This window comes from Podarcis filfolensis, assembly GCF_964270895.1.
Source record: "Podarcis filfolensis genome assembly, chromosome: 8".
NCBI lineage: Eukaryota > Metazoa > Chordata > Lepidosauria > Squamata > Lacertidae > Podarcis > Podarcis filfolensis.
The window spans coordinates 82916811-82929180 of record NC_139611.1 but is presented as its reverse complement, the minus strand read 5'-3'; the positions used below and the strand labels follow the sequence as shown (position 1 = coordinate 82929180).

The following is a 12370-nucleotide window of genomic DNA, read 5'->3' as shown; positions in this document are numbered from 1 at the left end:
CCAAACCTGCCACACAAAGATGTCCGAGACCCATGGGCTCTTCAGCCTTAAATATATTTAGCACAACACAAGTCTTGCTGATTGCGACGGCTCCTAAACCAATGTGCCCTGTAGGATCACACAGCTCAAAGGCTGTAATCGCAGGAGAGGCTGAATGGCTGAATCACAGCAGCCCAGCTAAGTTAGAACTTTGCTGGGTGAAGGATCAGGCATGCCTTATTTCATGCTCTGCAAAGAAGGAGGCAGCTACCGCTGTTCATTTGTGCCTGTTCAAAAGTCCGTTCTATTATTCAGTACGTTGATCAAAGGCATTGGGAGGGTAGAAGTGGAGTCAAGGCAAGGGGAAATGTGCAGAATTTATGGGCATCAAAACCAAATGGCACCCGCTGGGGCAATTCTGTCTCGAGTGCCAGTCTTGAGGCCAAATGTCGTCAGCAAAGCAGAGCTCGGATCTACACGGGAAGCTTGCTGACTTTTCTTAGCCCTCAAAGATTTTCTCATAGTTCAGGTTAGTGTGAGGCATTCGAAGAAATTAGTTCACGTTGGTAAACGTTGATAGATGCCCTCGCTTTCACCAGAAAAGTGAAGGGTCAAAAGGAAACACGTGGGGTGAAAAGTCAACATTTCTCCAGAGTTTTTCATGGACCACGGGTGGAAAACCAATGCAGCGCATAGCACAACAGGAGGCTGACTGGGTTCAAATATTAGCAGGCAGGAATTAAAAATAATAATGTTTCTTTCAGGGAAGAAGAGGCTTGTGGGGTATACAGTCAAGGCAGGCTTGGATGAAAAAGAACGCCCTGATTCTGAAAAGCAAAGTAGCTTGGGAGCTCTGGAGAAAGCCGCCCGGGGAAAGCTGGAGGTCCTCTTCCGAGGAGATCTCTGGTGGCTTTGGACGGGAGCACAGCCTGAGGGCTCATTGGCAGGGTGTGATGTCTCTGAGAGAAGATGTAATTCGCCTGTCCGGCCAGGAAGTTGACAGAGCAGGAGTCCAGGCAGTCGGGTGAGGAGAGGCTGCAAGGGATGGCTGAAGCCAACATCGCTGTGGCGATCTGCTGGTGGTTGCTGTAGGAGGCATCTACTTCCACCTGTCTGTGCCCTGCTGGAGGAGAAATAGCCTGGTGGGAGAAAATGGAAGAGAAACCAGGGGGATGGCTCAGGTAGGCTGAGGAGGCACCATAAAGAGGAGGCAGAGGCCAGTAGAGAGACCCAGCCAGGGTCACCCCGGCCGAAGCCAGCCGAGCTCCTCTCCTGAAGGCCAGCTTGGTCCGGGAAGTGGACGGCCTCCTGCGCAGCTTTCCGGTGGCCCCTCCGATGAAGACGTCCTCGCTGGAAGGGTCCAGCATCCAGTAGTTGCCCTTGCCAGGGTCGTCGTAGTGCCGGGGCACCTTGACAAAGCATTTGTTGAGGCTGAGGTTGTGGCGGATGGAGTTCTGCCAGCCTTGTTTGTTCTCCTTGTAGTACGGGAAGCTGCCCATGATGAACTCGTAGATGCCATTGAGAGTGAGGCGCTTTTCTGGGCTCTGACGGATGGCCATCATGATCAGGGCGTTGTAGCTGAAAGGTGGCTTCTCATGTTTTCCTCTCCTTTCGCCAGAAATATCTTCTTTTCTCAACCTCTGCCGTTCCTCACCAGCGGCTGCTGATGCTGCTACGACGTTCTCGTCTTCCCTCAACAACGGTGATGACAGTGGTCCCTTGGGAGCGCCGCTTGAGGCCACATCTTGGAGTAGGTTAGTGATGCTGAATGGAGATTTCAGGACCCAGCTGTTTGTGTTTAACCCTTCCATCGCTCATCAGAGAAGGTGGACGTTGCTGGGGCCTTCCCAGGTCCGGCCAACAGCCCCAGCCAACCTGGCCAGCAAACCAACTGGATGTTTTGCTTAACGCCGGAGGCAAAGGAGCCACTCCCATCTCATCCCCTGCCATCGACACCACCAAATTCCCTCTTTTTTTGAGCCAGTCAAAGTGGCCTGGCCTCTTGCTCTCTAGCCAATCCCACCTTTGTGACGCTGATGGCCAAACCCTCTCCAAATCCTCATTCATTTGCGGGCGGCAGCGGAAACAAGATTGCAGTTCTCCGGCTTTGATTACCAAGGCAGCCACTGACACACACTCTGCTGAAATGTGCACTTTGTTAAGTTCATCAGGAAGAAAAGTACTGATTTGGTCCAGAGGCCAAGCGGAAATTAGCGTTTAATAGTCCATCACTGAAATCTCAAAATCATACTGCTGTCAACTGTCATCTCTAACACACTGTTGATTTAGCCGTGATGATGACATTTCCTTTCTCGCCTCCCAAAGAAGTGCAAGTATACTATGCTGCCCAGATTAACATAAATATGATGACGGCATTCACTGCTCCCCCATCTTTCCTTCAAGGAATCCAGAAGTGTACACACAGACACAGAGACACACCGAAATTCACTGCCTATGGAATGCACTGCTGCAGGACTATGGGTTTCAACGCCACGAGATGTTGTAATGGCCTCCAACCCTGGAAGGTTTTAAAAGGGGATTGGCAAATTCACAGATGAAAAGGCTGGCCGTGATGGGTGCTCCCTACCTCCCATATCGGAGACGACGGGTCTCTGGATGCCAGATGCTGGGAATCGCAGCTGGGGATAATGTTGTTGTCAGGTGTGCGTGCAGGAGCCAGGCCCTGTGACCAATAGGACTTTGCAGGACTGGGGCCTTCCTAAGTTTGTTCTGAAGAGGCAAGACGCGGCCCCACAGGTGAGGCCGATTGGTAACTCACAGCACCTGGTGGCAAGAGCCGAGAAGGGATATAAGGTCAGCATTTCCCTTCGGCTCTTTGCCACAGCAACGCACTCCCTGCCTTGTTGCATTTGGCTTCTTGCTTCCTGATCCTAGAACCTCGGCTTCCTTGCTTCTTGATCCTCAGACCCCTGACTTCGTGACTCCTTGCTTCTCGATCCTTGGACCCCTGACTCCTTGTTCTTGATCCTCGGACCCTTGACTTCATGGCTCTTTGCTTCTTGACCCTCGGACCCCTGACTTTGTGGCTCCTTGCTTCTTGATCCTTGGACCCCTGACTTTGTGACTCCTTGCTTCCTGACCCTCGGACTTTTGGCTTCTGGACCGCCATTCCTGCTCCCACCCCGCCATCTTGCCCCCGGTCCTGACGTCCCCTGCCGGGACTTCGATCGCCTGTGAGCCGGACCATGACAGTTGTTTTGCTCAGGATCTTCTTGCAAGCTTCTCATCAGGGCAGTTATTTGGCCACTGTGAGAACAGGATGTTGGTTAAGATGGGCCTTTGCCCTGATCTTATATCTATCCACAAAGTCATGGAGCTCACTGGGTGGCTTAGACCAGTCACTTTCTCTCAGCCTGACCTACCTCACAGGGTTGTTGTGATAATAAAATGGAGGGGGGACAGAATAGGCTGCCTTCAACTAAATTATACTTGGAGTAGACTCACTGAAGTTAGTAAATGCCCATTAATTTAAACAGAACTGCTCTAACTAATGTGGAGTACAACACTTGATTCACGGGTAGGCAAACTAAGGCCCGGGGGCCGGATCCGGCCCAATCGCCTTCTAAATCCGGCCAGCAGACAGTCCAGGAATCAGCATGTTTTTACATGAGTGGAATGTGTCCTTTTATTTAAAATGCATCTCCGGGTTACTTGTGGGGCTTGCCTGGTGTTATTACATGAGTAGAATGTGTGCTTTTATTTAAAATGCATCTCTGGGTTATTTGTGGGGCATAGGAATTCGTTCAGTTCCCCCCCTCAAAATATAGTCCGGCCCCCCACAAGGTCTGAGGGACAGCGGACCGGCCCCCTGCTGAAAAAGTTTGCTGACCCCTGACTTGATTCTATGAAATATCCATGATACTGTCATCTTTCCCAGACTGAATGTCTTGTATTTTAAAGAGCAATAGAAGCAGCAACTGATTATTGTTTGGCATACGTATTTGCTATTGTTAATTGCTTATTGATTGATCAAACAGCGATGTGGCAAATTCCTGCCCCATTTTCTACGTTGACATAGCACAGTTCCTTTGCCTGAATCTTAAATGCATTGCTTGATATAAAACCCAGCATACAGAACACTACTAGTGTTTTATAAGATACTTTGGGGAGGGGGGTGGGGAGACAGAATAATAATTTCCCCATTGTTAAAAAATATCTACAAACAAGACAGTGTCTGACAGTATTTGCTTTCCAGCTCCCAGGGGACAGATTGAGTCCATTTTGCAAAATAATCCCTCCCCGTCCTGGGCTTAAACCATAGTGAATAATTAATTGCCTGAAATTCGACGATTATACTTTCTCAAGAAATATGAACCTGTATATTTTAAATTATGCCTTTTGAAATACGATAATGTTGCATATCCGTGTATTTATTTTCACACTTTTAGTCTGCCTTTTCTGCCACATGAGACATAGCACCCGCCGTTCCACGAAGTGGTTGGTAACTATGAAAATAGATAAAAGAATATGTAGCTAAAACAGCACATCAAACAACATTGGAAGAACACATTTAGAGCTGCAGAGCCAACTAGAAAATTATTTGAAAATGCACAGGAGCGTCTGCAATAGTAATTGCCAATCATTCAGTGATGCAGGAATAATTGTACTCACTCTTTATCGAGCATTTGTTACAGTTTGTTTGTGGGGTGGTTATATGACAACAAGCATTTATCCTGCAATAACCTCTATTTGCTTTCAGGGGTTGCATGTCTTCTGTTAATAATTTGTTCATCCCACTTTCAATGCGTTTCTCTTTCAGTTTCCAGACCACAAAAAGTGCATATGTTACAGAGAGTCAACAGAGCATTTACTCCAGTTGCACAAGTCTGAATTCATGGAAAGCCCTTTAATCCCTCCCAAAAATAGTGACACTCAGAGGCACCCACTGTCCTCTGTTTTCCCGGGTCGTGTGAGATTTTCCATATTACATTATAATTAAACAAACAAAACCAGGTCTCTGTGCAGCTGTTTTGTTTTACACTGTTTTTAATGTTGTATTTTAATTTGTTGTAGTCCACCCTTATGTTGAAGGGTGGGTAAATAGCAACAAAAAAAATAGCTATAAATTATTTTTCCAAAGCATTTTAAAAAACAATAGTTATGATTAATTTCCCAAAGCATTCTGATTTTATATGCACTTTAGAATTAGAACATTTCTGTGAAAAGCCAACTATTTAATTGCATTCAGAGTTTTTTGTTTAAATGCTACTCAGTGGATTTTTAATGTGTTTTAAATAATTCCATCAAATATTTGGGATGAGAACATTTTCCTAAGGTGCTTTCTGATGGAGACTTAATTCTGTGAATGGGTCGTTGTGATATCACAAATGGACTGTTGGAAAGATTTATTTGTTGCAAAAGATTTATTTTAAAAAAAGGGTATATCCAGATATAATTTGGGGACTGATACTATGACAGGCTGATATCTTGATGACACCAATGTCGTATGGACACTGGAAAAAATTCCCCCTTTTAATATCTTAAAACAATGTATGAAAATGTGAATTACATGCAATCAAAATTCCACTGCACAGACAGTAAGCCATAATTCATTTCATTAAACCCTGTCCAATGAAAGAAACATTTATTTTATTTTATTTTATTTAAATCTAGATTTTTTTAAAAAATCTTGATAATTCACCCTACTTCAAAATAAATTTTGAACTTTTAAAAATCTTGATAATTTCCCCCCAAATTAATGAGCAACCCTCATGTTTTCCCATTTTTTGCCTGGTTTTTCTCCTGTTAACATTACGATGGTTTTCCTTTAACAGCTTTAACAACATCCTCAATCTTTAATGTCTCAAATAGTAATTTTTGCATCACTATGAACTCATAGTCACCATTCTTACTACAACAAATTATTAATTTATTTCATAATATTTATACACCACTCATTTGTAAATAAAACAAACAAAAAACACAAAAACCCTCAGAGCGGTTTACAAAAAGATAAGACAATAAAATCAAGAACAGACACAAAAATAAGGTGGCAGGCAATTTATTACGGACCAAAACTCCTACAAATAACCAGGCGAAAGGTCTTCAACGAATTCTGCTCCGATTATTTTTTACAGATAAAATCATTCCCAGTATCTCCACATACCTGGACACGATCAGCAGTTAAATAACTACCCTGTTCTGTTGGGCTAAAGGAGACGTCTGGATCCTGTGTCCTCCGAACCATGATCCTGCAAGCCGGATTGGTGAAACCCGTGAAAAATGTGTTTTAAAAGCAGTTTACAGCATGGGAGTTTGTTCAACATAAACATGTTAAAGGTTTGGGCTTGAATCACATCACTCTTCAGCTCCTAGTCATGCCATGTCATCCACTGTCAATCAAAGTGAACCAAAAGGTAGGGTTTGGACACAATCTAAGAGAACTGGAGGGGAGGGGAGCACTATGGAATTAACACCAAAACCTGCAAATAATTGCATAAATAGCTCTTGTAAAATCATTATTAAAAGGTTTGATCAGGGAACGAAACAGCAGGGATAACCAAATATCCAAATCCCGTAAAATTGTTTCCACATTGTTTTTAATAAAAGTAACCGTTTGAATATTTGCTTGAAACTTTTTTTTCCTTTTTAAATGACAGTTATTCTTCGAAGAGGACAAAAGTATATTATTTAAATTAAATAACGGTTTGCAATTAGCTCTTTCCTGTGTTGAAAAAGAAGAGGAAGGGATTGTAAGTGCTGGATGGAGCTGTGTCTCTTGAAAGGGAAACAAATAATTTTATTTAAACAAACAAATTTTGGCAAATGAATAAGGAAATAAAATAATAATAATAATAATAATAATAATAATAATAATAATAATAATAAATAATAATAATAATACCTTTATTGTCATTGTACAACCTGTGTACAATGAAATTAAAAAGCAGATCGTTCTGAATAAAGAATTGGAATGAATTTTGCATAGCTGGCCACATATACTATGGATCTAGCTTTAATACAATATTTACAACACTTTAAATTGTATTGCAGAGCACCGTTTGAATGGTCCCGAGAACAAAATTCTCAGCTGCTTCTTGTGAGATTCACAAGACAAGTCTTTATTGCGGTCTTTGTGAAACTAGTCAACTTGGGAACCTAAGAACAGAGAAATAAGAGATAAGAAACTTTTCTTTCCCCAAGGCAAGGGGTCTGTTCTGTTATTATCAACATTTTCACATCCCTAACAAGCACTTACAAAAAATTATCATTTCTATCTAGGGCAAGAAAAAAAGCTTGATGCTTTTGAAAGCAGCTTTGTTCCAGGACTTAATATGTTTCCTGTCCCCCTTCCCTAAAGATCTGTTTTTGAGTGTGTATCATTTTCTGTTGTCATGTGTATAACCAGGAGGTTATAACTGTCTCAGGCTTAGGGCATCTACCGTATTTTTCACTCTATAAGACGCACCAGACCACAAGACGCACCTAGTTTCTGGAGGAGGAAAACAAGAAAAAAAAATTTCTGAATTTCAGAAGCCAGGACAGCAAGAGGGATTGCTGCGCAATGAAAGCAGCAATCCCTCTTGCTGTTCTGGCTTCTGGGATAGCTGCGCAGCCTGCATTCGCTCCATAAGACACGCACACATTTCCCCTTACTTCTTAGGAGGGAAAAAGTGAGTCTTATAGAGCAAAAAATACGGTACTTTGTTTTTTTAGCAGCACCAAAAGATCTGCCAACTTGTGTCCAAACAGGAAAAAACCCAAAAACCCTTAGTGCAATTCCTGCTGACCAAACACTGGGCATTCATTATGATTTGATTGCAAGGAAATGATTGTTTAAATGAGCATTTACTCTGATTTGTTTGTGGGGAGGTTAGATGACATTGTGTCAAAGCAAGAGTTATCACACAGTTTGCATTCCACCGTCAGTTTGCTTCACTGCAAAAAGCAAATCTGAGCGAAGCAGCTTTGTTGCACTAGACAACTATAATTGTGTGATCTGAATTTGCCGGCATGTGATGGGATCTCTGCTGTATATAGCGATATACTCTGGACATGCCCTTAAGAGTGAACAAATCCTGTGTCCGGGCATTATTTCCAAATACCAGAACTGAACTGGAGTTTACAATCTTTCCACACAAAAACCAATTCCTGTATCTTCATTTCAACAGTATGGTTTTGCAGAGAAGGGAGTTGTTTTGTTATCGCTGTTGTTAAAAAAGCTGGGACCCGGAAATCCTCGCCAGTCGACTTCAGATCGATTCAGATCACTCTACCAAGTAGATCCCACCCCAATAGGAACCTCATCTATGTCTTGCTGTTTCATGTGAATGGCAAAACTTCCTTTACCTCCACTAATTTTCCATCGTCTTTATGACGCTCTGCTCCAAATCCCTCACACCTTCTCCTCCCACAATTCGGATTTTCTCATACCAGGGATGCTCCGAAAATGAGACACTGTGAGAAAATCTGGAGTGAGGGAAGTGTGGAAAGGCTGTGGGAAGACGGTTTCTTTGTTTTGTACTTGTCTTTCTTATTTTTTTCCTTGTGTGCTTTTATCTTGCATTTTTATATTTTGAACCACGGATGGAGGATGGTATACAAATAATAAATAATGTATATGTTATGTACTGAGTTGAATAGGATCCAAAATGAGCAGTCTGATTGGTCCTAGAACAATAGGATTCAGAATTCCGGAATTAGCCAATCACGTTGGGCCCATTGTGTAAATAATGTATTTAAAGCCGACATTCTGGGGGAACTCCCATTCCTCCTCACCACTATGAGTTGAATAAAGAGCATGAAATCCACTCTCGACTCCGGGTATATTTCAGTATAATAAATAATAAAATTTGGAAGGGAATGCCACATGGCCAGCAGAGAAATAATGGAGGCACAGGAAGTTCCCTGTCCACAACAAACAACAGTGTGGATGAATGCCTAGACTACGCAGAAGAGGATCCACAAACATGAATGTGCCTTAAATTCAACAACAACTCCACATGAATTGGTGTGAGCGGCAGCAGGCGCCATTTTGATTTGTCACCACCTCAGGCCCCCAAATGGCTTTCACAGGCCTTGAGTTGAACGACGTGCCATTCCAGCCCCTGAGTTTCTTCACTGGCCATCTTTCCCCCACTGTTGTTGTGGTTGTCACCATCAGATCCTTTCACGTCCATTAAAAGCGCCGCTTTGTCAAGTCCTGCCAGCCCATCGGCTTCTTTCAGCTCCTGTCAGGCCCCGGCCATCTTTCCGCACTTGGCGGCCCTCCTGCTCCCGTCTCTCAGCATCTGGGCAGCTGAGGAGGCATGGCCGGGCTCCCATCAGCCGGGATCAGATTCCTGTCAGAATTGGCGAAGGTTTCGGGCCTCTTCACCTGACGCCCGCCTCCCAAAGCCCTATATCTTCGCTACTACTGGCACAAAATGGAGGGCAGCGATTCCGCCACAGCGCCTAATGCTGTCTTATTGTGCGTCGAGTCTCTCTCTCACGTGTCGTGTGGGAGCCATTTGGCAAACAAGGCAGAACCCGCTGGGGCTACGATAGGGTTGCCATATTTCCAAAAGTGAAAATCCAGACACAAAAGTTGTTGAGCTAATAAAAATTCGATTCTGAGGTATTTTTGAGGAAATTCGCAAACAAACAAACCCTGATATGGGGCTTTCCCCCCCCAAAAAAAAATCGCCAAAAAATAATATATAGAGAGATTTTGAGTTATATTTTTAAGGAAATTTGCAAAAAAACAAAAAACCCCAACACTTTTGATATGTGCTACCATACACCCGGATTTTTCTGGACATTTTAACCGATTTCTGAAAATTCTGCCCGGATGTTATTTTTGGCGGACAAATCCCGGATACGTCCAGGAAATTAAGGATGTATGGCAGGCTTATCGTTCAAGTGCCATGTTAACGATGGCCCTTTTGTGGAGCAAATCATTTTTATTTCCAACTTATTCTAGGAGGCCTCAACAGGACATTCAGTAACTGGGTGTCAGCTCTTGGGCTTAAAGGCCTCATAAGTTATTCTTATTTTATTCTTATTTATTCAATCTGTATACTGCCCTATACCTGTAGATCTCAGGCCGGTTCATAAAAGCACACAGGGTTGTGTTTTTCCCTCTTTTTCTTTCCTTTTGCCTTGTTTCAGAGTAAAAGCATCTTGCCTGCACTTCAACATGGGGGACAAAAAACCCCAACAAACGTCCCCTAAGTCTGGCCAGGAACTACCATAATTTGACATCAGTTTCTCATGACACAACATGAAATATACTCAGAGTCGCAAAGTGATTTCGTGCTCTTTATTCAGCTCATATTGGTGAGGAGGAATGAATGAATGTCCCCTCAAAGTATCTGCTTTATATACATTATTTACACAATGGGCTGCACATGATTGGCTAATTCCGGAATTCTACTGTAAGCCAATCAGGCTGTGGATTCACTTCTATCTGGAGCATGATTGGGTGGTTCCTGCCAACCAATCATACTGCTGCATTGTTCTAGGACCAATCAGACTGCTGCATTCTGAATCCTATTGTTCTAGGACCAATCAGACTGCTGCCTTTTGGATCCTATTGTTCTAGGACCAATCAGACTGCTGCAGTTTGGATCCTATTCAACTCAGTACATAACACAACAGCTTCCATGTTTTGCCGCCTCAAGCAGCTTGTGCTGGCAGGTTTGCTTCTCCCCCCCCCCCCGTCACCCTAAACTCTTTTCTTTCACTTTGGTGCCTTGGGCCACAGAAAACGCCATACATTCAAAGCACAGTAGGTAAGGTAAAGGGACCCCTGACCATTAGGTCCAGTCGCGGACGACTCTGGGGTTGCGGCGCTCATCTCGCTTTACTGGCCGAGGGAGCCGGCGTACAGCTTCTGGGTCATGTGGCCAGCATGACTAAGCTGCTTCTGGCGAACCAGAGCAGCGCACGGAAACGCCGTTTACCTTCCCGCCGGAGTGGTACCTATTTATCTACTTGCACTAGTGTGCTTTCGAACTGCTAGGCTGGCAGAAGCAGGGACCGAGCAACAGGAGCTCACCCCATCGTGGGGATTTGAACCGCCGACCTTCTAATCGGCAAGTCCTAGGCTCTGTGGTTTAACCCACAGTGGTACCATTTTAAATCAGTGGTGGCTTCACCCAAATATTTATGGGAACTGTGGTTCTTCATGCTGACAGTTGATAGGACACACACACACACATATTCCCCTCACGGCGCTACAGTTCCCAGAATGGTTTAACACCCACAGGGAACTCTGGGAGTTGTAGCTCTGTGAGGGGAACATGGCTACTGAGCCTGGTAGCCACATATTGTGACTAATTCTTCAGTTATCTTCTGAGCCCTCTTAAGTTTCAGAGTCAATTTCTTTGCAAGAGCCAGATACCAGACTAATGTGGCACTCGAGTCCTTCCTATCTTTCTGGCGCATAGCACATTTTCAGTTTAATATAGACCGAGCTCTGGAAACGTCAGAGCTTTATTATTATTATTATTTTGCATCACCCACGGTTGAAACTCCACACAAAGGAATGAAATATGTGGAAGGATCAAAGGCAGCTGAGGAGGGCGGCATTTACGCCTCAAATGCCTGTCTCTATTCTTTTTTGAGAGATTGGCATCAGTGCAAGGGAATGATCATGCGGGAGGAATCGCCAATGTGGTGCCTTCGTCCGTGCAAGCGGCTCCTATGGCGCCCATCAAAGTTCTCAGTACATTTCCTCTGAAAAACAATGGTCGCCTCTTCCTCCTCGGTCCTCTGACAACACATCCCGTTGAACAGGTCCACGTTTCACCGAACACCAGGGTTGGAAACTGAATACCAGGGTCGTGGCGGCCATTTTGTGCAATGCCCGAGGCAGCCATTTTGTTGCTGGCGCCCACAACGCTTTCTCAAAACCCCACAGGGTTGGTGTACGCATGAGAACAGAGGCTTCCGAATGAGCAAGGGACCCTTTGCACTGCCATGCACAAATGCAAGCTACTTCTGGGAGTTCAGTGCGGCGCCAATGCTGCCATCCTAAACACATTTACCTGGAACAAAACCTTTTTTTCTGGTTCGAGGGCCGCATTGCCCTGTTGGGAACCTTCCGGGGGCCGCATGACAAATTAAGGCCTCGGACGTTCTCTGAATCAATCCCTAGAGCAGAGGTCAGCAAACGTTTTCAGCAGGGGTCCACTGTCCCTCGGAACTTCTGGGGGGCCGGACTAGATTTGGGGGGCGGGAAATGAACGGATTTCTATGCCCCACAAATAACCCAGAGATGCATTTTAAAAAGGGCACACATTCTACTCATGTCAAAACACCAGGCAGGCCCCACAAATCACCCAGAGGTGCATTTTAAATAAAAGGACACATTCTACTCATGTCAAAACACGCTGATTCCCGGACCGTCCACAGACCAGATTGAAAAGGCGATTGGGCTGGATCCGGA

At 44.4% G+C, this 12370-nt stretch overlaps 1 protein-coding gene across 1 annotated transcript; it reads right to left on the bottom strand.

Moving 5' to 3' along the window:
• Window positions 1-770: 770 nt before the first annotated feature.
• Window positions 771-2820, bottom strand: LOC310768108 (forkhead box protein G1-like; the record flags this gene model as incomplete). The annotated part of the gene is made up of 1 exon (XM_083625818.1): window positions 771-2820. The coding sequence occupies exon 1, from the start codon at window positions 1788-1790 to the stop codon at window positions 771-773; it is 1020 nt and encodes a 339-aa protein (XP_083481944.1). The 5' UTR covers window positions 1791-2820.
• Window positions 2821-12370: the final 9550 nt, after the last annotated feature.